Source organism: Sporothrix schenckii (assembly GCF_000961545.1).
Source record: "Sporothrix schenckii 1099-18 chromosome Unknown Cont38, whole genome shotgun sequence".
Lineage (NCBI taxonomy): Eukaryota > Fungi > Ascomycota > Sordariomycetes > Ophiostomatales > Ophiostomataceae > Sporothrix > Sporothrix schenckii.
This window is the reverse complement of record NW_015971139.1, coordinates 1,842,373-1,868,529: the sequence shown is the minus strand read 5'-3', so window position 1 is coordinate 1,868,529 and position 26,157 is coordinate 1,842,373. Positions and strand designations below refer to the sequence as shown.

General features: G+C 53.1%; 5 protein-coding genes across 5 annotated transcripts; 2 read left to right on the top strand and 3 right to left on the bottom strand.

Annotated features, from left to right (window-relative positions):
- Positions 1–2,452: 2,452 nt before the first annotated feature.
- Positions 2,453–2,885, bottom strand: SPSK_06721 (uncharacterized protein; the record flags this gene model as incomplete). Its single annotated transcript, XM_016733419.1, has 2 exons — positions 2,453–2,767; positions 2,868–2,885. The coding sequence occupies 2 exons, from the start codon at positions 2,883–2,885 to the stop codon at positions 2,453–2,455; spliced, it is 333 nt and encodes a 110-aa protein (XP_016592319.1).
- A 3,174-nt stretch (positions 2,886–6,059) lies between these two features.
- On the top strand, positions 6,060–7,235 carry SPSK_06377 (uncharacterized protein; the record flags this gene model as incomplete). The annotated part of the gene is made up of 1 exon (XM_016733083.1): positions 6,060–7,235. The coding sequence occupies one exon, from the start codon at positions 6,060–6,062 to the stop codon at positions 7,233–7,235; it is 1,176 nt and encodes a 391-aa protein (XP_016592318.1).
- A 1,332-nt stretch (positions 7,236–8,567) lies between these two features.
- SPSK_10727 (uncharacterized protein) lies at positions 8,568–8,879 on the bottom strand (the record flags this gene model as incomplete). The annotated part of the gene is made up of 1 exon (XM_016737028.1): positions 8,568–8,879. One exon carries the CDS (start codon positions 8,877–8,879, stop codon positions 8,568–8,570), a length of 312 nt encoding a protein of 103 aa, XP_016592317.1.
- A 1,544-nt stretch (positions 8,880–10,423) lies between these two features.
- Positions 10,424–12,520, bottom strand: SPSK_06041 (uncharacterized protein; the record flags this gene model as incomplete). The annotated part of the gene is made up of 1 exon (XM_016732749.1): positions 10,424–12,520. One exon carries the CDS (start codon positions 12,518–12,520, stop codon positions 10,424–10,426), a length of 2,097 nt encoding a protein of 698 aa, XP_016592316.1.
- An 11,156-nt stretch (positions 12,521–23,676) lies between these two features.
- On the top strand, positions 23,677–25,470 carry SPSK_06133 (uncharacterized protein; the record flags this gene model as incomplete). The annotated part of the gene is made up of 1 exon (XM_016732840.1): positions 23,677–25,470. One exon carries the CDS (start codon positions 23,677–23,679, stop codon positions 25,468–25,470), a length of 1,794 nt encoding a protein of 597 aa, XP_016592315.1.
- Positions 25,471–26,157: the final 687 nt, after the last annotated feature.

The following is a 26,157-nucleotide window of genomic DNA, read 5'->3' as shown; positions in this document are numbered from 1 at the left end:
AAACATTGGGAGCAGAAATACAATCAGAAATTGAACGTTTGACTGTCGTCAAAGAGAACATCGTATTGAATGACCAGCCATATTAGACCAATTTGACGCCCATGTCCTCTGCCCGCCATCTCAAGCGCTGAAATGACACTCTGCCACGGAAAACTGGCGGTGTGGGGGGTTTTCGTCCCTGCCAGAGTCGCTAGACAGGCGCCCGAAGCCTGGACGCAGGGTGCATAGTCTTGCAAAACACAGCCATATGCATTCAATCAAGACACATTGAATCGACTGGAGGTTGCAATCTGTTTATGTTCTCCAAGGTGACACGATGCCCTTGCCAGGCAGCAGAGGCGGGGCCGTGGCATCCAACTCGGGATGGACCCATCATCACGAAATGAGGCTGAAAACCCCGACCGGACGCGCGACTGGGATGTGCAATAAAGTGCCGAGAAAGCGAACGTGCAACTATCAAGGTGCTGGAGAGGATTCACGCATTTTCACGCGGTCGACAGGGCGGTGGTCTTGTCGCAGTACAACGCATGGAGGACTGAATGCATTGTTTCTCATGTACTCCGTACTTGCTGGCCTGCCTCGTATATTTGTGCTGTTTGGAGATTGTGGCCTCCTCTAACCGTTGGCTGTGATAAAGGGCCGGTCCGGGGCGACGAGTAGGAAGGACAAGAAAACCTAAACGACCAAGGTTGAGCACGGTGTTGACTTTACGTTCCGTTGCCTGGCATCCTCCTCGTTGCACCACACTCCGGATGTCGCTCAATTTTTCTGTTGAATTTGGGGTCCCGTATGGACGACATCCTTCCCACTCGTCGATGCATGATCGCCTCACTTTTCGGACTGTGTTTTCTGATTCGTCCACGCCTGCCACACGCAACGGTCTGCATGGATCACTGCATCCCGTTCGCTGCTCCTTTCCGTGGGCCTTGAATTGTTGCTGCAAGTGGCATGGTATTTTCTGTTGTAAGACGACAGTCTCTGATTCGTGAGTGTGTCCCTCTGTTGCCTTTGTGCCATGTCAAGTCCTCAAGTCGTAGGAAGGCAGCTGACTACGTAAGTTGCTTTGCATACGGATGCGTGAGCCAAAGCATTTTGCACCTATTTACGAAGCCTTCCAAGAGACTGTGCCGCACAATCACATGGTGTTCTTGTGTCCTATTCATGTCCGGTTCCGGTTCTCTTCTAGCTGTGTCTTTTCCAATGCCCCATTACCTTTCGATCCTCTGGTGACCTTTTACTGGCCGTGTGTGCGACATTGTCTCCAGACTTCGGCACATTGCCACACTGCATCTCATAAATGACGGTTACAGAAATGACGAAATCCGTGACAATCTGTGATAAACAAGAATCATTCAAAGGTGGCAAGGCCGCGTAGAATGTTGAGAAGCGAGAGATCTACAGACAAAAAGAAGCAGAGAATAACAAGCCGGTGTGGCTCTTGTTGATGGAATGGCCATTGATCGCCATGATCACATATCAATATCAATACGTGATAATGCGATACTCGTTACAGGTTGTATGCTCTCAGTTTAATGACGCAACAACTACAATGACAATCGAAACTGCAGATTGATGTGCTACCGTATCCCATTACGCATGGTTGGACCACTTCGGAATCTCGAATCTCACGATACTCTTGAAAGAGTTGAGTCGGCACGTCAGCTGCGAGCTTGCATCTGTGCCGTATTTCACGCGCGTCTGGCTCTACTGTATTTCTGATGAGAAACATGGCACCTGCTCGCCAAGATGATGTCGCGAGTTTTCGTAGCCAATAAACAATGTGAGGGTCTGTGCTGTCCCACAAGAGTTGCCATCCATCATGATATGACGACGATATATACGATGGCATACAGATGACGACGGTTGGTCGTCAGTGCTGGACAAAAGCCGTGCAACGAGGACAGCAAAACAGAAGGATCAGCGTCTGCCAGTAGGTCAAGACGTCTCGTTGCCCGAGACTCGACACAACAGCGGTACCACATTGACACAACATATTGAGTAGGACGGAGACGACGACATGGTCTCTGATAGGTGGACACACGTCGAGAATGAAAGACGTCAGAGGTACGTCTCGAACAACATGCATTTTGGTATATCAAAACAAAAACGTACATTCGCAATCGTGGCACCCTGTGGTAGTCACAATAGACTGACTACTCCAAAATAATCAAAGATCCTCCGTCCGACGTTGGTAAGTTTGTGTCCCAAATCGCGCCTTTCCCAGTCCTTTGTCCATTGTTCCTTGTCCTGAGTTCCGAGGCCCAAGGCCCGTTGCCGTATCCTGTTGGCGATGTTTCGTCCATGAAGACTGTGTAAAAAGCAAAAGTAAAGCAAATCAAAAGTAAAACTCCGAACCAATCGCCGGTCAACGCCCGTCGGGTACGTAAAGTGCCGTGCCCCTGCCGTGCCTCTACCGTGCCCAACCGTCCATCACCACGACATCACCATGACATCACCACAACTGCACCGCTCGATAGTGGAGCTGAACGGTTCGTGCCTGCGTGTTGTTGGTTGGAAAGCGCGCGGCGGCGACGACCTTGTCCCAGTTGCGGTCCGGGTGCTTCTTGTTCAGGTCCTTGTAGATCTTGAACATGTACTCGCGGTGGTTGTCGGTCATGACGTTGCGGCACTGGGGGCAGAGCTCGCCCAGGTAGTTCTCGTCGTAGTACACGTGCCCGATGGCGTGGCAGATGCGGCCGCGGGACTTGATGTAGCGCTGGCAGAAGCTGGAGACGATGTACTTTTTATGGTCGCAGTCGTAGTGTCTCTGGATGGATGGTTAGTGATGTTTGTGTTGACCAGAGAGAAAAATAAGAGAAAGAGAGAAAGAGAGAAAGAGAGACGGGGTGCTCCATCGAGAGACGTACACAAATCCATTTACACATGGTGGCGGTTGTCGGTCGTTGGGCCTTTGTGTAGTGTTGTGTGGGTGAGTGTGGGTGAGTGTGGGTGAGTGTCAAGGCGGACGTCAAGGTGGACAGAACAGATGTGAGTCGTAGGCGAGGTGAACCGGTGAGAGTTGACAATGGTGGAGCGGGAAGGGATGTCGAAAGGATGTCCAAGTATTGGTGCGAGGTGGAGAGGGAATGGGGTCTTCTTAAACAATGGCCATGGACGGTGACAGTGGACTGTGACTGTGGCCGGTGGATCTTTGCAGGAATTCTTATATTCTTTTATTCTTTTGTGCATTGGTCTCGACTTGCTTTCTTCTTGGATCGTCCTTGTCCATGTCCCTTGCTTCGACGTCTTTCCATAGCACGACTGGCAGCCCTTCTACGTCTCTTGCCGCTTTCTAGCCCCGCCCCTGGTCCTCATGTGTACTCGGTGCTACAAGGTATGTCGTCACATTTTCATTTTCACTCCCTGTCCGTGTCCTCAGTCGTTTGTCAACGTTTGCCGACCCAGCGCTGGGGACTCGTACATGGGGATTTTGGTATCTTTTCCTGCCCCATATTGTGTGCACGCAGCTTTTCGTACTCTTGCGAATTTCAGACTACAAAATAGTTCCAGATAGTTCCCACCTTGCGGGCCGGGGGGAGGGGGTGTAGCCCAAGGGAATGTGCCGTGCACAGACAGAGAGAAGAGGGTGTGGCCGGCGGATGTTGCAAGGGTGTTAGTGTCTGTAAGTGGGCTGGGGACGAGATAGCCCACGGCGTCTTGGGAATGGGTCCACTAGCCCACTAGGACCATCAGATGCCGTTTGGGTCGCCTCCAATATCATTTTTGGCATTTCGGCTGGGACGTGGGAAAGGGACGAAGACAAAAGGGGCAGCGCCACCTTGCCAGCTTGCATGGAAATGGAAACATTCTCGGTGCCAATAGACGGAGATGGAGTCGTTGCGTGGGAGGCTTTGTCCCAGCGCACTCACAAGTTGCTCTCTCCGGAGGAGGCATACGATGTAGATACAGCTAGCAGTTTACAATGATGAAACGAGAAAAAAGAGAAACAAATGTAGGCAGCGTTAAGGGCCATGTGAGATGTCCACTCCTCTCCTTCAGCTCTGAGGCGCCATGCAACCTCGTTCCAAACATGTCCAGCATGTGCTATGTTTGGCCAAGTGGTCCAGCAACGTGGGGGGAGAGGTCTAGGCACAGACAGTTTAATCGACGACGTCCGTTCGCAGTGCGGAGTACTGCAGGCTCCAGTTCCCTGCCAGATGCAGCGTGGCAGTTGTCAAGCGAGAGGAGCCGGCATTGTCTGGCGGGGGCAGGCCTGGCCAAGCGGGCGTGCTCAAACGATTGCTGAAAATAACGACAAATAAAAACAAAGAGAGATACAAAAAAAGATACAAAAAGAGATACAGATACACGAGGAACCGGATCGCCGGGGTAGACGGCAATGGTATTTGGCAATCTGGCGTTTGAATTTGCACATGTCTGCGCTCAATGGTACCCAGCTCGTCCGCGCCAGGCACACGGCTCGTTTCCGCCGTTGCACTTGGACTGGGGCCTCATGAACTGTGATGGGTGTCGCACATCGCAAACAAAGAGCACCGCAACAACGGGCCAAAATCCCAGGCATTCGGGTTGACCGCGCCCAATGCAACGCTTCGTTTTCTACTTTCGGCAGTCCCCTGAGGGCAGACTGAGCCATGGAAATGATACTGTACGACGAACGATATGCTTCCCTAATAGTAGGTAATGAGAACCCATGAGAAGGTGTATGGTATGGAATGTGGTGTTCTCATAATCGTGTGCCTTGTCACCAAGCCGATAAACTGTGCTTGCTGTTGCTCTCTGTTGCTTGCTTTTCTCGCATTGCGACTGTGCCCGCCGCTTCGTGTCAGCGCAGCGTATCCTCTCTACTTTGCATTCGTTCGACTGTGGTCATTTTTGATTTGTCTGTTCACCCCTCGTTCGTGCATCACATATACCCACGTCAAGAGTTTGAGTCTTATTCTGTGTCGTATCTCACATTTTACAGACTCGGTTTGCCGTGATACCTTTCCAACCTCGTACATCGACCTTTTTTCTCCTTTTTTCTTGTTCACTCTCGTTTCTATTATTCTTTTTTTTTTTTCATTTTCTTTTATCCATTCAGCCACTTTCTCTGCGTCTTCAATTCAGCACATCCATTGTCGTGGACAGCCTCTGTAAAATGTGCATTTCTTACCATGTAGTCGCCAAAGTCAGAAAAACGACGTATCACAAAAGCCCCCCCCCCTCCTGTTCCCCTTCTTAAATCCCACTGTGCTACGCGCATTTCGCTACCCTATTGAGACAAGACCCCTCCGTCTTGCACGTCCCACCCTCTGCACCCTCGCCCTCCTCTCTTCTCTTCGCCCTCCAAACCTCCCGTCGTCATCTCCGCTGCTTCCTTCAGCTGGGTCACCAGCCTTTTTTCCACATTTCCCACAGTCACGTTTGGAGGTCGGCGACAAAGAAGTCTAGGCCGCTGTCGTTTGGTCCTGCATGTCTCACTCTTCTTTGCGCTCAAAAGCTAAAACAGGACACTGGTCTGTTTTGGTCGCTCCATTGGTGCGTCAGCCTCGAACACCCATGCAGGGGCCTGGGGTTGGGAAGGTGTTTGGAGCAAAGAGCGTGGAGCATGGAGTTTGTCGGACATGGTAAATTGCCGTTCTGGTAACTGCCAACAGGTGGCAGTCGTGGAAATGAGACGCATCTCGAAGAGGAACGAGAGGGACAGCCGTGCCGCATATCCATCCAGCTCTCCGGGTTGCGATGATGGGACAGTTTGCTTTCTTCTTTTGACGGCAAGGCTTGCGTACATGCCATTTGCAGAGGCCGAGGGCGGCTGTTGGAAGCAATACACAATTACAAATTTATAAATTAGGACTGGCAAGGGATGCAATGCTCAGCTGCGGTGAGGAGAGCTCGGTCGATGTTCTGTCGGAAATACGCCGAATTTAGGGAGACGGACGAGGCCGTCTGACGAGGACCGAGGATCGAGTATATTGTACGACGTATGTTCCGTGGATGACGCGTTGGTGGATGTCGTGTGTCGTTCTGACGACCACGAGCCAAAGCTGCACATCACAAACCAAGAACATATACGTCTCTCTTGGCATAGTCACAACTGCAGCACGACAAATGCAACGATGTCTGAAAAATACGACGCACATCAAAGTGGGACCACAACATGCACGGTCACGCCGCCACTCTCTCCAACGCACGTCTTCAAGCTCGCCTACGCTCTGGCTTTGCCCGGCCGTTTCCACTGCGATCTTGCGCGGCTGATGAAGTGTGCCTTGTTGTACGAACATGATCGCAACCGAACTCCCAGCGCCGATGTCGACAGCAGTCGCTCCTATGGACGTGGCTTCCACGAGGCTTGCCTGGTTGCCCAGGGCTTCTACCAGATTGAGTCGGAGGACAGTAACGACAACGACGACGACGACGACAGCAAGTTCGCCCGTGACGCCGGCGACCGGTTGACACTGCCCGCCCGCATCGACCGCGTCTGGACCGCCACGCGCCTGTTTCTGCTGCGCGGCATGGTCAGCATGGGCGACGGCAACGGCAACGTCGTCGAGCGCGTCGAGGCCGTGCCGAACCCGGCAACGCACGCCTGTGTGGACGTGCCCGTCTACAGCGAGGGCAACAACGATGGCAAAAACAAAACCGGTGCGGACGGTTCCCTGGGCCCCGATCCGGACGTGACGCCTGCGGACTTGCCGTCCCTCCTCCCGCGGTGGAACAACATGGCCCTCCCCACCGACGACGTCGCCGACGACATGACCGACGCGGCGTCGCTTCCTTGTCGGCCCTGGAGTGACACGTTTCTGTGGGCCTGCGCCGGCTGCACCCTCGGCACACACTGCATCCCCGTGCCGGAGTGGCACCGCCGCGGCCAGAGCCGCCACGACCACGACCACCACGACAGCAGCCTCACCCTCGACGCGGTCACGGCCAAAGTGGCCCACGTCGTGCACCGGCTGCAGTTCAACGAGCGCCAGAGGCTGGCGCTGCAACAGCAGGGCGCCCCCCACGAACACGGCGCCGTCTACGTCCGCCACCGGCGGCTGTGGGCGCCGTACCCCGGGCCGCGCCGGCTCGTGCCCGGCCCGGCCGACCAGACGCAGCTCGAGGCCACCGTGACGGACCTCTTCCGGCTGCTGGCCGCCAAAGACCGCGAGCTCCGGCTGCTGAAGCGGGTGCTGGGCAAGCCGTGGATGGTGGCGCCGGCGATTCGGTCACGGGTCGAGGGGGAGGCCAAAGCGGAGGCCATGGAGGCGGCAGAGGCAGCAGAGGCAGCAGAGGCCAGGCAACCGTGATGCGGCGGTACGACAACACAGCACGCTCTTACTCTTCTGTATATTCTTCTATGTACAAAGTACATCTTGTATGTAAATCTTGTATTCTGTAGTTGTACCTTGTACTTGTATGTATCAATACTTGGACCGCGGCAAATTTAAGCATCATAATTTAAGCATCATGATCCGAAACGCCCAGGCAAGGCGTATGCTGTCCTGCACCGTTCTTCTTTACCCCATTTCTGTTTTTATTTTCTCCGATGCACAAGTCCTTCATTCTCGGTGTACGTTCCCGGAAGAGGGTGTGCTCCGGCGACGACGGAAAAGACTGCAGCCTTTGACCCCTCAGCTCGCCACACAGGGGCTTTGCATGTCTCAGTGTTCTTTCGTCGTAGCGTCGACTCGACACAACCCCCTCCTGACGCCATTTTTCCACTTCATCAGTTGGGGAGTAGCTGCTTCTCGACAGAATTGCCAGAAAGACGGGACAAGCACACTCGTTTCCTCTTTTTTTCCTTCGTCTTTGATCCTTGTTTCTTGGCTTCTCGCGGAGACTTTCTCGTTTTCCCTCTTCAACCAGCCCATCCTCAATCCTCTTGTTTCGCGTTCCTCGTTTCGTTCCTCGTTCCTCGACTTTCGGCCGTTGTTTTCGTCCGTTTCGATTGCCCCTTCGGTCACGCGTGCCGACCAGGGGCCGCCAAGACCTGATCGGGGCACATCTATTAGCGTGTCACATATTTTCTCTCTGTCTTGTCACTTTTGCGTCTGCGCTTTCACCTTGATGGATATGGCCACCCCCTTTGAAGTGCGCTCATGCGCCGTGATGAGAGAGAACCATGATTCGAATCAGCATTCCGTGTAATTCGTGCTTTGGCTCTCGAGGACGGTGACTTTCTATGCCATCATCCACGGCACGGCTCGAAAGAGGTAAGATTACATCAAAACCGGACGCAGACGTGATAACAGCAAACGGCATGTTACTTTGAAAGGCATAGTCTTCTCCGGCGCCAACTAAAGCAAAAGGCTGTCTGTTGGGTTGGCGCACTAGCAGGGACATGTCCAGATGAAAATGAAAGGACAATGAAATGGGCCAACAGAGAGGCATTCCAATGCCATTGCAGGAGGGACTTGAAGTAGGCTAGCATTAGCTTCCAGTGTCGCCTGGGCCATTTGTTTTAGCGCCTATTTAGTTGACTTGGTGGACTTTGGTGGCGTTTTTCTCAGCTGGGGCACTCCAGGACCCCTGCAACATCTAGCCCAAAGGATGGTCCCTCTTTGTCCGTCCGCCCCTTTCGAACCCATGCCACTGGTAACAGCGTAGCGGAGCTCGGAGTACACAGTCGTGGCCTTATCTTATTTCCGTACTTTTCTCTCGAGCATGGCCGTGTCCCCATAGTGATGCGGGTGTTGTTGTTTCTTCTGTACCCAGCCTGCTGGGTCATCGTCGGCGATGTCGTCAAGTATGTAGAAAAACAAGAGGTTGGTAGGAGCACAGTACGACGACGTGATGATGAGTTTTCTTTGTACGTCCGTGGAGCGACGTGCAGACAGTCGGGTCAACGGGATATGTTCGGGTTGCGCTCGTTCACGTCCGTCCTGTCGACCGAAACGGAGGACATATGTGTGTACTTCGTACATTGTCTTCTTCCGTGATGTCTTGCCCATGTCCGTTGACCTCCCTGTCGATGCGCCATCTCTCTCCCCCGCTCACAAGGTCCTTGCAGACACAAGGCCAGGGAAGTGTGTAAAGTCTAACCAGTCCCAGATACGATGCCCCCGTTCCTCGCCGTCCAGGTCCACAGCGGAGAGTGGACAGAAGGGAGGGGGTGGGAATGCCTCATTTACATGTACTTTGGGACGAAGTAGCTGCTGATCATCCACGGGCCCGAGCGGGCCTATTTTATTTCCTGGGTCGAAAGAGCAAGCCCAGAAAAGTCGAGCAGGGCCGGCTCCCCTGGCCCTGAAAACGAGGCGCCGAGACTAGTAAGAAGAGAGGAGGGGAAAGGGCGAAAAAGAAAACAGGGCGAAGGCTGTATGACAATCTCACACAAAAGAGTACGAAGTACATGTATTTGTCAATGACCCCTGTCTGTGCTGAGTCCAATGTCTTGGAAAGGTTCATTTTGCGGAGAGTTCTGCACAGAAGGAAACGACGTGCTTTGGAGTAAACAAAGCGCCGACAGGGCATACGAAAGTAGCAAGCATGCCTCGTGGAGACATTGCATTCGCGGAGATGTCTCAACTCCCGCTCGGAGTCCGTCTCACTCCCGTATGTTCGTATCTTTTTATCTTCGTATGTAAAGTTCTTTGCGCCTTGTAACGGTGTCTCACCAAGGGATCGGCCTGTTGTTTGCTACGATGATCTGGGAGACAAGATTCGGGATATGCCTGGCAGCCTGGCTGCTCACGGCCTGCACCCGTTCCGGCAAGGATGTGCACAAAGGCCGTTGGCGTCCCGACTTGCCGATGTACACTTGTACATACTTCCCCGGTGCGTCCCTTGCCCCGTAAAAAAAGGGCGAGACGTACCGCAAATCGGGTCTCAGACGGTTCGGCGAGCAAACGCGTCACATGGACAAAAAGAGGGTGTGAAAACACAGAGACACAGTCCAGAGTACGAAATACGTACGTCGTATTTGCACCAGTCAAGAGAGGGCATTGCCAATGTGCATTGTCCATCGTGCCCTACCTTTTGTGTAACACAAAAACGCAAGACATCACAAAAAGGCCACAAAAAGCAAAATGATGCCCAATCCTCCATACACCGCAATCTCCCAGTCACACCATCTCCTGGGTCAGCATGGAACATGTCCAGTTTGGGCAGTTCTGCCTGATACGGGGATTGCACGATGCTCATGTGACTGGCCGTTCATGCTTTGCAAACTTGGTCGGTGTAACGGCGAAGTCATCAACGGCGACCAGTCGGCCGTGGCTCACTTTGCAGGGACATTGTATGTTGTCCATGCAGTTTTGGGATTTGGGAGTATGATATAGCGCGCCCTTTAGTTCCCTTTTGGGACATACAAAGGCTGCGTCTTGCATTTGCATTTGCATATCGCACGGACACTGTTGTCTATTCTGGGCTGCGTAGCCGTTTGTAGAGCAGTAAAAGTACATTCTCAACGTATTGGACGAAAAGGGCATTGTGCATACATGCACTCTGAACCGGCTACCATGCTACCATGCTACCATGCTACCAGGCTACCAGGCTACCTAGGAACCCCAAACGCCCGACGTGGGACCGACGTGGGCACATCCGAATCATCATCCACCAACCCGTTCCACAGCCACCGCGACTGTGCCGAGCTCCTGACGTGCTGCTGCATGGTAATGCTGATGCCCTGCGGCCCACCCTTGCCTGCAGGGAGTCGTTGTCGCCCCTGTACCGTCCTTGCGCCGACGGGTGCCTGGCGGAGGAACTGGTGGAGGTGCTGCGGCAGGTGGGAGGCCACGGCCGGTCCAGAAGGGAGCGCAGGGCTGGCTGTGGGTGTGGGTGGCTGGCTCGGTGGTCGAGCCGCCGCGGGCCCTTGTGCCCGGCATTGTGCCTCCACCTCCTGCATCAGACCGCGCAGCGGTGGCAGTCGTTGGGGCATGTGCGGCCGTGGCGCGTCGGCGAGCAGCGGCTGCAAGTCTGGTCCGCGCTGTCGTCGGTCGGCCGCTTGATGCTGTGGCTGTGATTGGGACTGGGACTGGGACTGGTCCGTGAGGGGATTGCGCGGGCCAAAGGCAGCCTTTGGATGCAAGGGGAGAGGGACGGGCTTGTCGTTGCGCACGTCCAGGACCAGGTCACGGCCGCGCGGTGGTACATATTCGTAAAACCGGTCCTGTATACGAAGTGGCTCGTGGCCGGCGGCGGGTTCGGCTTTGATGCGGGACGTTGTCCCACGCTTTTTCTCCGGCGGGGGAGACTGGGCCGCTGGGTTTAGCGTGCGTGTGCCCATGGGCGAGGGCTGTGTCGGCGCCGATGCAAGGGATTGTGTCGATCTCGATGTAGAGTTGGACTTGGACACGGGCGACTTGGATGTTGCTGTCAACGCCGACGCAGAGGACGACCGCTTTCTGCGCCGTTTGGCGCCGCGTGCCGGACCGGACCTCTCCTTTCGTTTCGTCTCGCCTTTCGCCGCGCCCTGCATCGTAAACACTTGGCCCTTGAGGGGGTTGAGCACAACCGCGAGCGAGTTGGCCGTGTCGTAGCGCAAGCACGTCAGGCCCTCGCCGAGGACCTCTTCGTGCACCACGGGCGGCCATGGCGCACCGGGGCCCGTTTCGGGTCCGACGTGCACGGTCATCTTGCGCGGCAGGGCCAGCAAGGGCAGCGGCTGCGTGATGGGAAGGGCGAGCGTCGTGTTGGCCGGCCACAGGAGCGGCACGGACGCAAGCGGCGCGCGCCGGCAGTACCAGCGGCCGCCGACCAGCCGCGAGACGTGGGTCACGAGGTGGCCCGTTTCGGTGGCGGGCGCTGTGGTGGACGTCGTGTTGAGGCTGGCGAGCATCGCGGCCGCCGCCGCGGGACACACAAGCCCAATGGCCTTGGTCAGCGCGAGGGACGTCGTGTGTGGCGTCATGACAAAGTGGAAGCGCGGGCTGATGCGCACGAGCTCCCGCACCGTCATGCGCTGGTGCGGCGACAGGCGGATGGGCTGCGGCGGCCCAGAAGGCACCAGCGGGATGGGTCTTGTCGTGGGCGGCTCGTCTCTGTTGGCCGTCTTGCTGCTGCTGTTGCTGCTGTTGCTGTTGCTGCTGCTGTTGCTGCTGTTGCTGTTGCTGCTGCTGCTGGTCTCACTGTCCTCGGCCCACAGGCACAGCTGGGCCACGCCGACGATGCCGACCGTCGGCAGCAGCACCTTGCGTCCATTGGGGCAATACAGCACGTACGTCATTGTTTCGATCCGAGACGACTGGCCCGCCCGCTGCCGTTTGTACGGGCGACTGTCGACTGTGTCTGCGCCCTGGTCCACCTTGGCGGCGTCATTCTCGTCCTGTCCGTCCCCCTTCCCCTTGGTGTCGCCCATTCTTCCTTGATCGCGGGAAACTCCAAAAATCTCGCTCTCCAGCACCCACTCGTGGCAGACAGAACCCGTGCTCATCGGTTGGGCCCAATGATCTACCGGTGGCGGCAAAGGCGTGGGCGATGTCGATGGACGCGGGGTGGGCGGTCGGTGCTGCTTGTCCAGCGCTGGTGTGGGGAGTCCTTTGGCCGATACAGGAGAAGGCGACGTAGCAGACGTTGACGGTGGAGAACAAGACAAAATTGGTTTTGCCGTGAAGGCCTCGCTCGAGATGCCCGGTCGGGGAGGAGCGAGCATGATGGGCGGAGTTGAGGTTACGGAGCTCGTATATGGTAGTTCCTTGGGGTTTGTGACGATGGAGACGGGAACAAAAACGATAGAACGTCTCGCATGGTCGACCTTGGGATGCAATGGATTATATACGAGAAAATACTTGCAAGTGTATGGGCAGCGACGGTGGGAGACGAGAAAGACGGGCTCATTCGCAAGAAGTAAACTCGGGGCTCGAGGGACAATGGAGACAAGAAAAGAATGTGCAACAATACAAACGGCTGCCGACCTACACCCAGATGCAACTCGTATTGTCTTGTGCATTTACGTCTTTCCCTGCGTTTGTCCCTCGACAAACGAGAATCACATTGTGGGTGCCTTGACAAGCATCACTCCTACTGCGGCCAACGGTCCGTCCTTCATAAACTGAGAAGGCAGAGCGACGTCAAATGGACACGGCTGCCCGCCTGCCTCTCAGCAGGACAGCATGCCTAGCCTCGGGCCCCGGGCCCCTACTCTTCACAGCTCAGTGTTGGTGCAGCCGTCCGTTTGCACCGCACCATTGTTGTTCTTGTGACCTCGTCTCGTTTGCTTTGCCATACGCAGTTGTTGGGCCTCGAAGCGTCGTCGGTACGTCGTACATACGGTGTCTTCATGTCAGGCATCACGGCTATCACAGTCGGTCCATGGAGGGACAGGGGGCAGCAGCAAAGTACCAGCCACACGGAGAGGCTGTACTGTCGACAATGCGTGGGGGGTAACACCAAACTTGACAAGGATGCTCGTGTGGTTGGTGGATTAGGGCGCCTGCTTTGTTTGCCTTTTACGTGCCGAAAGCCCGTTGCAGCGCGGTTTGTTTTATTTTTATTTCCGACAGATACTGCCTTCATTTCTGATTTCGTTTTGTAACACCATACACAAAGCATTTCTGCTAAGCCATATTGTGCCACGCCAGTTTCGTTTGTCATTTTGTAGACTGTATTATTATGAAAATCAATACAAATTAATTATGATTTTCATAATGGACAATGCACAATCGACAGACACCCCACAAGCAAACTCGACTTGGGCTCGGGGACTGACCAAGAAATCCTCAACTCTGGTACGGGAGCTACCTCCTCGTCGTCCAATCTCCCGCGCATCAACCGTACGGTGCAGACCATGGGCTTGACACGGGAATCGGAGATCCGAGTTTATACCGTGGGCACAACTCGTCAAGCTTTTAAGTCACGATCTACAACACCGAATTATCTCTTTGCATGCTGTGTGCTCTGCAGACAAATCTAGAACTGCATATATGGTCAAGTATACACGGTCAAGTCAAATAGCGGTCAGAGGGAGAGAGAAAATAAGGAAGCAACAGGTGAAACCAAACATCGGACACAGGCCAAACCAGGAAAATAGGCCGAAAAGAGGTGTTTGGAGCGGGCAGTAGCGTGTGCTTGCAGACCACGTCTTTCGTTTGCAACGGAAAGCGGCTGATCCGACTGGGCAATCTCGGAGCTGCATACGATACTCTGTACATTACAGTGCCATTGCATGGACAGGAATTGCCGTTGCCCGTCTCTTTGCGTTTCAGCTCGAGAGAGATGGGAAATGCCAAGAATGGAGACAGAACTGCTCGCGAGGGGTTGGGTTGAGGGCAAGTCTGGACAATGTGTACGACTTATGTCATAACGCCGTACAACTTATGAGTGAGACGAGGCTGGATTTGGAAAATAAACGACAGCGCTGCAGCGTACGTTTGAAACTGCGTCAGTGTGGAGAGCCGCTACGGTCCGACACAGATGAAAGCACATGGCACTACAGCTGGATCGATTTGGCGAGGTTTTAGTGTCCGTGGCCCTACGTTGTCGACCTGAGAGTGCCAGTTTTGATGCTAGCCTCAGCCTGCTGCAATAAATACGATTTGCCGTTATAGATCAACACATAGCAATTTAAATGGAACGCGTCGCGTCTGTATATAAACAGAAACAATGGATCCATGCAAGTAACTGAAAACTCCGACAATAAACGTAAAACAAGAGCCGCTGGGTCGTACAGTCTAGACACCCGCACCGTCTGGCGGGAAACTCGTCTAAACAAACAAGGATGAACCATGACAAACTATAGAGAAAACAAAGGGCAATTGCGAGTTGCGAAATTGAAGCATCACGGCCTCGACAGGGGATGTCGCCACACGCAGCAGGCCAGCTTGGATGCTGAGCATCCAAGCTCGTATATACGCTGTACATTGTCAGACATAAAACATCCAGCCACATTATCTTGCGCCTATTTTCCTTTCCTGTCCCGTCACTTGTTTCTGAGTTCATGTACTTCTCGGCTTTCCAATTGAGCTTCATCCTATTTCCGACGTCCCCGGACAGCAACATAGGTCTAGAACATGGTTTAAATTCATCCGTTCCAAGACCTTCAAAGGGCCAATACCAGAAACAACAGAATGCACACGCACGTTGCTTGCATGCAAGGGAAGTCATTCTTCGCCACAGTTAGCATCGGATTGGATATTAACCCCATCTGGCCGGCTGTCGATAAGATACAAACGAAAATGACGAAAGAGGCGGTCAAAACAATGAAGATCTGTGCATGCATAGATCGAAGTACATTGTTGCCAAAACAAAGGCAAGACAAGGTCTCCCATCCGACTCTCCCTGCTTATCGCTGACCGCATTTCTGAGCACACCGGGAGTCTCCTTCCTGGCGAGCAACAATTGCATGGTACCCAATTGGGCAAGGGATCACATATTCTTCATCTCGAAATCCCTCGAGATTGCCAAGTCGCCGGTCGAGAAACAAACGGTGGAGCGATGACTATCATCAACCCCATCAACCCAATCAACAAGTTTTGTTTCTCTGGTGGCTGGCTGGGCCAACCAACAGACGGCTCAAAACGTCAACGTGCATGTGCAGGGCATGTGTACAGCAGTATGCGGAAGCATCATGCAAATGTTCTTGCTTTCATCTCATTCTTTTCTCGGAAATTCAGGTTTATCTTTTTTTCCTTTCTTATTCTTTTCCTTTCCGTTTTTTTTCTTTTTCTTTCCTTTTTTCTCTCCACACCCCCCACACGTCCTCCTTGCTTACCTGCCCTGCCTTCTGCTATTCGTATTCCGTACAACATGCATGCCCGCTATGAAATCAGAATGTGGCGGAACCGCACTGACACAGGCAGGGCCAAACACGCTTCTCTGTCTCGGCGGTACGACATCTCGTTTTGGTTCTCTCTTTGTCCGTCCCCCCTTAGCTGCCGTAGGGGCTTGACACTCGTACCCAACCTTTGGGATGCAAAACGATAGATTTATATTCTGACCGTCATATATTTTGTCCGTCAGAGTCTGTGTCCATGGACATCCCTTTCCGACTCGTTATTTGAGCACGCAGTGAACTCTCTACGCAGCGAACAAAGGCTCTCATCAGTTGCCACAATGAAATGAAAACGACACGGCGTCGTACATTTTTGACACGATACAGATATCGTCCTATCTATAAAAGCATGCATCGTACTAAACTAGTCTACAAGCTCGTCATGCCTTCAAAAAAGCAACGGCCGTGGAATGCTGCCCCTATTTCCCCGCCTTTTCACCATCATTCGTCCCACTCACGATCGTGCTGTGCATGGTTACATGCTTCTACACATGTTCTCCTTGTCGTTCTCTTACAATTTGCACCTTTCGTTGTTGTTTTAGACTTTCCAGCGTGAATTGGCCCCAACCAAGCCTCGGCGATCTTATCTTCCCCAGTGCAATTAGGGCCTCTTCTCCAGCAAAACATCGAGTCGTAGCGTGTTTCCACGTCCAAGCTTAGTCATCGCGCTCCACAGCTGCTGGCGATTGATCCACTTCGCGACCTGGAAATTTTCGACAGCAAAAAAATTCGTAACTTTGTTCTCTACCAAAAGCTGCCAGCGTCTCGACAACAGAATGTGAAGCCTGCGCGCTTCTCCAGCAAAAAGGTCAGCACGGCCTCCTACACTCTATTTCTCTTCATCGTTTTATCTTTGTCTTCTTTTTGTTGCCGCCTTCTCTTCAACCCCCCACGTCCTTTCTCCCTCGCTTTTCTGCAATGTCTCAAGTGACGGCTCGTTCGATGCGTCTCAACTCATGGTACAAGTATGGGTGGCGGCTGCCGACTGTGCTCTTTTGACGACCAAAAATGCTTGAAAGGTCGTTGACGACGGCTGAGTTCCGGCGAGCAAATCTGCGACAGGTAGGTTGGCTCAACCGAGAGCCTCATTTCTGCAACGATGGGAAGAAGGGGAGGGGGGGGATGTACTGGGACGGCATTCTCCGAGTGGAGGAAGAGATCAAAGCCCTTGTTGTGACATGGCCGAGAAGAAAGCAAAAGTTTGTGGCTTGCTCAATCCCCGCCTTTCCGCGCATTCCAGTCTCTGCCTCGGTTTCCCCTGCCGTCCGTGGCCAACCCCCCTGCGTGTTTTGGGCACAATATGCACATTTGCAAATTTGCCATGCGCAATGTCTGGGGCATCGCAACTTGGCTCAGAATCTAGCACCCCCTGCGAGCCCTGCTCTTCGACTCCAGACTCCAAACTCCAGACTCCAGGTTGCACAAAAAGTTTTCTTGCTGCCCCGGCATCACCAGATATTCAGATGTTTAGGTGTTTAGACGTTCGGATGGTCCCAAAATGGAAGAATTGTGCGCCACGACAAACGCATAGCCAGAGTAGTTGGTTCTGCTCCAAGGAGGATCTCGTAAAGGTATGTCATTATGCTTTCCTGTTTGCTCAGACAACATAGCACAACAACTCCGGGAATGGCAACCTCTGTATGATGACTTCCAAAATTTAACAATGCTTGACTGCTGAGAAGAGCGTAAGACCCTCGCCTGCGGACAACACGGACATGACTGACTGGAGGTTTGCCATTCTCGTTTTGGAGATGGTTTGCTGCTTTTCTTGCTGAATTCTGGCAACTCTTGCTGACAAGGACCTGTGCTAGGAGCTGCATCGCACTGTGCAACAGAAAATGGCCTACAGCCGTTGAACCCGTCCAGTAAAACAGACCTTCACAGGGAAAGGAATACGACTCATAAAACGGTCCGAGCTTTTGAGAATATTGCAAGGTTATATGAGCTGAAAATAGAAAGCATATAGCTATGCACTTCTTCGTGGCAAAACGTTGCTTTCCAGTGACCTTAAGCGGAACGAAGAGGCGTACATTAGCAGGCCCGGCACTGCCGATGTGAAGTCGTGACAAGTTGGAGATTGGGGGGGACGGGCCGTACTAACGATTAGTTTCGTACATACAGTCGGTTTCGAGTCCAGCTGTACAGGCCCTGCCTCAACCCGTCTCCGTGGCCAATGCAAGATGTGAGAAGTGGTGGCAAACAGTGGGTGTATGGACGGAGCGGTGAAACCTCGATTCAAACATCAGTGACGGCCACTGCCGGGAATCTCGTTTGCAGATGTGGCGATGCGTACCAAAGGATATGGCGTGGTGGCAATGTTTCTTGCGGCGCATGTCTGTGGTGTAAGTCCGCATTTGTCGCCTCTATTTGGCATGAACTACGACGTTTCTCCGTTCATTTGTCTCAATTGTTGGTAACTCTCGCGTTGATATCAAGGGCTTTATTTCTCATGAAGCCACTTCATGGCCCCCAACATGTCTGCTCTTGCATCTATCGATTCGATTCGCGAGAGATGGAACAGAAATGGCGCACGCCGTGGCAGAGTTGCCTGATGAACAGACGAACTGGCCGAGGCGTACGACGTTCGCTGAGCATGAAGTGTCCGGCACAGTCGATATCGTGCAGATGTGTGGGTTTGCACTTTGAATAGCAAAGGCCACAGGTGCCATATAGAAAGAATAGGCCGATCATCAGAAGCACAGGTGCACTCTAGAAAGAAGAGGCCGGTCATCAACAGCACAGCGGGAGCACGACGGAAATTGTTCTCCCACAGCCTGCGTTGGACAAAACAGACGGCAGGGGTTGGGCGACGGAAAAGAAAAGTGCGGTGAATTGCCACACAACTGTACACTTATCTAGCTGCATGTCGTTCTTCCAGTCCAATGGTAGTGCTCCATTCTTTCTGCATATCTATCCTCGTTCAAGTCGTGCGGCAGCTCCACTTTGATATATCCATGGAGACAGGGTATCGTTTCTTTTGTTCTCGGCGAGCAGCCCATCCTACTCAAATTAAAGGCCGGAAAATGAATCAAAACAGAGGACGGAAGCCCAGCGGTCTGTCTGGGCCTCCGGGCCTCTTGTCTGACGCCCCGTCAACACAGACATTGGGAACGTTGGGAAGAACAGGGATCCGGCCTCCTAAGCAAAGGACGCCGTCGATGGGCACTCCCGCACACTTGCCCCAAGTGTGTTTTTTGTTTTAGTGGAGGCCTGATTGGCACTAACAACATGGCCCGGTTCCGCTTCAACGAACCGAACGACGGCACCGCACGATATGCGAGATCCAAGAACAAGGGACAAGCGGGCGCTAACTCCAAAACCCGCCATCCAAATTGGACATCAAGAAATGGTTGGCCAAAGTACGACATACGATGTGCAGGTCTGTATGAGTCCGCCATGAAACCTACGCGTATTTCGTAGCTCGAAACACGACGCAGCATCCTTCCCAACCGTAGGCCGAAGAACAACGTGATCGACAAACGAAAGAAGCTATCCCGAGAAGATCGTTCGCTTCTGTCCTTCCGGATGCCGTAACGTAAGTAACTTTGTCTAAATTTTGATTGTCGTGTTCATCTCTCCCATTCTATAGCCTGGCAGGGATTGATGCTCCCACGCCGTACGGAGTAATTGCTGCGCGCTCTGTCTATCAAGAGCAGAAGAAGAAACTGGCGAAATATTCTTTGTATGACGGAAAGAGAGGACGTCAGAGAATGCTCCGAGATACTCTTTCTCTTTTCAATTCCGCTATTGGTTTTCTCTCACTTGAAATTGTAAACAGTTGCTTCCCTTTCCCACTGAAAACCAACTAGCGGTAAGACCATTCCAGCTGAACGGCTCAGAGACAGTGTCTCTCTTGGCGCAGAAGCGTGTGTGTGTGTGTGTGTGTGCGTAAGCGCACTCGTAATTGTGACGACGGGGACAGACCTAGCCTCCCGCCGAGTACATGTACCCCCATGGTGCTCCACCACACCTTTTCGTCGTGTTTTGTCTTGTACTTGACAAATAATCTGTACGGCTATGGAGTTTACACTCCCCTTCTCCACTCAAATACCGCCATCTCTGGATAACACCGAAAACATGAGCCGTTTCTCTTCTGTGTATGTCGTGCGGGGGAGTATGTGAGGATTGCTAAGGGAGCGCTCACCGGTCTTGAAACCAAGAATCAAACGGCCTGCATCACCACCATAACAAGGCGGTGAATAAAGAAACGAGCGGTTACAAGTGAAGTTGCCGTCCTCGGAACAACAGAATTGGCCTACATGGGCGACTCGGAAGGAACGGGACGGAGCGCTGGAGTTGGAGGAAAGAGTAGCCCTGTACGTTGTGGTTCAGGAAAGAACGCAATATGCTGAATTCCATAGTGAGAGACTGTCAAAGGAAAGACCGATTGGAGTGGCCAGGAAACGGCAAGAAAAGGACGAAACCCAGGAGATATAGGAAGGAACCATCTGCCAAAGAAAGCAGCATTACTTATTAGCAACAGTCCAGATGTGAAAGCATTTATGGTCGAGCATTCTTCGGTACTTGATGGTCTTTTCTCTACTTTCCGATTGCCGTGGACGCACGATGTTAGCGACCGAGAAGCATCAAAACAAATGAAGCTCCGGCCGTTTGTGGGACGGCCACGACGAATGAAGAATACGGAGGACAACCACCCAACCCCTTGGGCCCTAAGAAGCAAAAAGTGGAACTACTGGAAGGATAACTCTGGGCTCCAAACAGAGCAAAACTTGGAGTTGCGCCGGCCAGGAGAACTTTCCGTCACCGGTCATATCTTTTGGCTGTCGGGCTGCCATCTTGTCAACGAGCCGTTGCGAAGGTTCCTCCATGAAATGAAATACCCAAGTTTCGAAGCGTATGTGTCTAAAACAACACAAACATTACTGCATAGAGTTACTTTACGAGATACAAGCTTCCCTGTCCTTGTCTTCGTCCACCGGCCCCGCCGGCTTCGTTTCCAGAGGTCGGGTCGTAGCGGATCAGCCGACGGCTGCACTACGACGGTCCATCGTTCATCGCCAATCACCCAGAATCCACCGATGAACAGGTACAAGGACGGTAGAGAGACAAGCTTATGGGACAGTCCCAGAGAGCCTGGTGTAGCTTGGAGAAACTTTCCCAGAAAGGGGTTAGTAAACGAAAGGGATGAGGAGGGGAACAGGGCTTGAAGGGTCGGCACAATAGCATCCCAGAGGGGAAACGAGTTGTTCAAGAGTACGTAAGGGAAACTGCGGTTCGCAGTATCAAGTACGGAGTACTCGAAGCTGTGTGATAGAGAGGAGTCGGTCCAAGCAGGATACACAAGGCCAAGAGGACGGGGTGCATATCCAGACAACCAGAAAACGAGTTGATGGACAAGAAAGTTGCCAGTACGAAACGTATGGAGAAAAGGCGGAGAATCGTCGCGTGGAGTGCTTTGTGCAAGAGGGGTAGACGGCCAACAGATGTTCGGGATTGGCTGCATGTTGCGCGAACATGGCCTGGGCCAAGACATGCAGAAACCCATCAAGTACACACTACTCTGTACGCCACGCGTGGTACGGCTGGCACGCTGTCGTCTGAACGATTCAGCGTGTGTACGTACAACGGACGTGCTGCATCACCTGGTAATAATGCCGTGCAACCAGAGAGCATTGGGTCGTCCTGTCCTCGTCCTTGTCCCGCGAGGCCGACTTCCCAGAAGCAGAAAAGGGCCTCCATGGCGATGTTGGGCGGCGAACGAACATGGACAGATCAAAACGGACACCATGGGAAAGAGGCAAGGGAGACGCAATGCGTAGGGGTGGCGAGTGCGCGTATGTGAGACATACCAGCGAAATCAAAAGAGGACGGAGGAGGACTTGAGAACGGCAGAGCTAAGAAGGAGGACGGGTGCGCTAGGAAGGGGGTGGATTAACGCCTCAGCACTTGTTTTCTTTTTCTGGTTTATTTTGTAAAAGTTAAAAATGATAAAATCCAGGGTGGCAACCGGACCCCAATGAAAACCAAGGGGATGGTGCACCTGGTTCTGGGTTGCAGGGGTCGGTGCTTCCGCGGCACGAAGCCGGGAGCTAGTGTGGCCAGGCCAAGGGATGAGATAGACTGTCTTGTGTGCATGGTGGTGTGGGGAAATGGGGAGAGGGCAGAGGGGGAGGGGGAGGGGGGGTACGCTGCGACATGAGTCCCAGGCGGAAATAAAAACAAAAATGGGAATTGTCAACAAGGACTCGAGAAATGAGGTGAAAAGTGACGAAGGTGAAATAGTGAGCGAATAAAAATGAAGGCTTCAGACAGCTGGGCATCTCATCCATAAGACCGTGACTTCCAGATAAACAATATCCTTTTGCCTTTAGCAAAACCCAAGTGAGCAGCAAAAAACAAAAACAAAAGGTGGCTTCCTACACTTACCCAACATCCAAGGTTATGCAAATTCCGGGAATATGGAGGCGCGGTACCAGCGTGTCGGAAAAGAAAGCAACCTGAACGTGGGCGACGAGGTGGAGTGGTCAAGGAAACGGGGCAAGAATAAAAAAAAGAAAGTTAAAAGGAGGCAAAAGCCACCATATTACAAGAGCTTGTCGAAAGTAAAATTCGAAAAACTGACAGAAAATGTGGCTTCTGTAAGCACCAGCGAGCCAGTCAAATTATCTTCACTGAGCATGCTTTGTATCCCTCTCGTTTTCCTAATACCTTCACCCTCTCCATGCCTCCCTTGCTTCAGCGTGTCTCCCCTTAATAAGAGCTGGCCATTTCTGCCCCAAATCCAAGTTCGTACTTCTCATTTATTGGAATATCTCATATTTGTTTTCTCTCTGGAGATAACAGAGTGAGAATAAAGTCAAATATCGTGACTTATTTTGTTTCACTACCTTTTCCACACTTCTCCTGGACAAATGGCGACGGACTCACCCCCACGCAGCTTTCTTGCAATACTGCTCTGAAAGCTATCAGTACTGTACTCGATATTCACTTGATGGGAAGAAGGCGATACCAAAGGAGCTGCGAGACAAAAAGTCGAACCACAGACTCCCTGCATTCCTGTTGCCACCTCTTTCTTTTCTTGTTTTGCGTACTGCATGCACGAGCTGTTCAATGTCTCTCGCCGTCTTACTGTACTGCTTGTGTGTTGTCTTTCGGGCAGCCTCAGATCCTGTTTTGTATTTTTCTTTTGTTTTTCTTCCTTTCCCCGTTTTCTTTCTTTTTTTTTCTTCTTTCCTCCTTTTGCGGGCCAGAACCCCTCAACGTGGCGTGTTGCTCCTTCCGTTTTGTATCATAAACGCGCCTTCCCTCACTGTCCTCGAGCTGCCCATCGCCATCTTGTTGTCTTTGTCGCTTTATACACGGTCGCTCCTTCCCTATCAGACACACCCGTTCGCTCTTTCCAACTTTGTCGTTTGCTCCCTCCCCAGCCCCCCGAGCAAAATATTATATCTTTGTCTCCCCGGGTGAAAACCTGGACTATTGTTTCCTTCCCAGCAGCTCGCACTTTCCCTTCTTTTTTATTGTAGCAAACTGCAGGTACTAGCTTCCGGATTTTCCACACAGATCCACCACAGTATTCTTCTCTGGCCCTCCTTCACACGATTTACCTCCTCCTAGTATTTTCACGCCCCAGCAGATCTGCAACTTTCTTTTGATTCTGACACCGATCAACAAAGTGCGCTCGAGGCCACTGTTTCCCAGCTCTCGTTGACCCCCTGTCCTGCCCTCTCCACGTCGCCCGCTTCGAAGTGCTCCCGTTTTCTCTTGCAGAGAGACTGGACCTCCATCGGACGACTGCCCTTTTATCATCTCCAAGTTCCCATCTCGCGACGTTGATCTAGACAGCGCGGACTCGTCGTCCTTTTACTGTCTGTCTCTCTCTCTTCACGCATCGCTCACCCATTCACTCGTTTCCATCGACTGTTGACAGTGCCTTTTCACATCCCAGGCACAAAACATCGGACGCACATCAAAACAAATCACTTCCTTTTCACTTTCAACACTGCCGCAGCAAAATAAACCATCAAAACAAGACGCAAGATAGAGAACACGCGTCGACATCCTCACCAGCTGCCGCCATGGATGTCAAAACGTTGACAGCCATGCGCGCGTACATGAATCCAGAGCTCGACGCGCTGATCTTCAAAGAGGCAGCGCTGCCCCTCGAGGGCGAACGGCCGTACCGCAGCGTCGAGGATAAACTTTCCAGCGCTTTTGTTCCGGCCACACTGACGGCTTTCACCTCGCGGCTTCGCATACCCGTGGGTGACAAGGACGGAAATTTCCCCAGTTGTGTTGGCCATGTCGACGTTTATTGTGTCGACGAAGGCAATGTGGATGCCGACAACAATGAATCTGGCAAGACTGCGTCGACTGGCGACAACAGCGACAGCGACAACCAAACCACAACCATCGACGACGTGATCGGCCCCGTTGTCAACAGCGACGAAGAGAGTGCCGTCACGGACTCGGACGACGACGAAATGAAGGACCAGAAGCCGGACGACTCCTCGTGCGCGATTGCTAACTCTGACGAGGACTGGGAGGACGAAACCGGCATGTCCTACAACGCCGACGGTACTGCTATTATCAAGACTGCTGTCGCCGTCCGCCGCGGCCAGGTGCAGATTCCGAGCAAGTACCAGCGCTACATTCGCTCAAAAAAGCTGGCCGCCGAGATGGACGCCTCGCGGCTCTACGATTCCAAGGGTCGTTTGATCATTGTTGGCATCCCTGTGAAGCATGCCCGCAATCCCGATGGCTCTCTCGTCTCGAACCTCAGTGTTCAGCTTCGCCGCCACGCCCAAGAGACGGCTGCCGCTGATGCTGATTCTCGCAACAACAGCCTCGCTGGCAGTGCCTCGAGCAGCCGTCGGAGCAGCCAGGCTGCGCTTGCCGCTCCTCGCGGCTCGCCCTTTGGCATGGGAAGCGAGGGTGGCCTCCCGAATCCTCTGCGTTGCCACCCAGGCCCGGTGACCCCTCCTCTGACGCCCCCCTTCATCGGTGCTCAATCGCCTCATGAGCCGCCTCCGGTTCCTCCCTCGACGCCCCATTCGCTGCTGGCCACGCGGTACATGTCTTCCACATCACGGTGCAACGCCCTAACGCCTCCCATGTCACCATCGACGGCAATGGTCTCGATGGCAACAGCAGTGGCTACGGTCCTGTCCAGCACCTCAGCCTCCTCGTCCATCAACACGGTGTCTGGGGCTGACTCCTCGTCTGGCTCGGCGCCCATTAGCGCTCCCGGTACCGCTCCCAGCACATCACCCGAGACGTCGTCGGCGACAACGACACATGGCGGCGCTATTGCTCGCATCATGGGGCCTGCGGGCTCCTTCCAGCCGTTTGGCAACAGCAGCAGCCTTCAAGCTATTATCAATGCCACTGGCATCATGACCATCCCCGGCAAACACGGCATCACTATGCGTCCCGCCCTTGTCCGATCGGCTAGCAGCCATTTGTTGGGCGCCGAACTTAGCTCGTCCCTGCACGGCCACATTCTGGAGGAGAACAACTCCCGCCACCGCTTCAACCACTATGGTCCCCCTCGCCGCCGCCTCACCGGAAGCACACAGGCTGGACCGTCGACGGGCGTACCCCTGACAGTCATCGCAAAGGACGAAGACGTCTGTGTGACAGCGCTCTCGCCCCCGCCGATCCATCGAACACGCTCTGCACCTAGTGTCACGCAGAGAACCTTCCACATGCACAGCCTTGACGACGTCTACGTTGGTAAGGGCAAAGGAAAGGCGCGGGAGCACAACGGGTTCCGCGACCAGCCGTCTCTTCCCGAGGTCGACCTCGCAGCGGAGCTGGCCAAAGACGAGTGCTACAACTTTGCCCACGGTTACCATGCCAAGGGGTGGTAGAGCAGCCGCCAGCTCGGACAGCTCCAGCTCGGACAGCTCCAGCTCTCCTCACCCCCAAATGTACAACATGTATGAATGAATGATCGCATCACCAAGCCGCAAGCAGGAGACAAGACTCGGCTTGTCACCCTCGAAACACACAAAAACGGGCGCACACTTGCGCAGGCGTTATGGACAATGGAACACGGAACGACCAGGCGGGCTGGTCTAGGGAACGCACATGACTGCGACGGATTTGCTTTTCTCTTTTCTCTTCTTGTTTTTTAACGGACTTTGCCATTTATTCCCTTTTCTTCTGTGCCCTTTCCTCTGCTCCATTTCTATGTGGCTTTTTCCTTTCTCTCGAAGACTTTCTACCCCAGTCCTTTCGGACGTTGTTTCTTCTTGACGGCTTTCATACCCCAGGCTTTTTGCTTTGCCTTTTTTATTGTGATAGCAGGCACTCGTTTGTCATGTTATCGAGGAACTTTTTACGTGGATTTACGTGGATACGGACGTCATGGATTCTTGCTTTTTCTATGTTTTTGCTGCTTCTTTCTTTATTCCCCGCCGGTTTTTCCACGGCTTCTTGATCCTGCACCCTACGGACGTTTGTTTGTATTATACCCATATACTTATTTGCCCTTTTCGTCTTTCACCAGGGTCGCTTAGTTCTTTCTACCTTGATCTTATCTTCACTGCACGGCT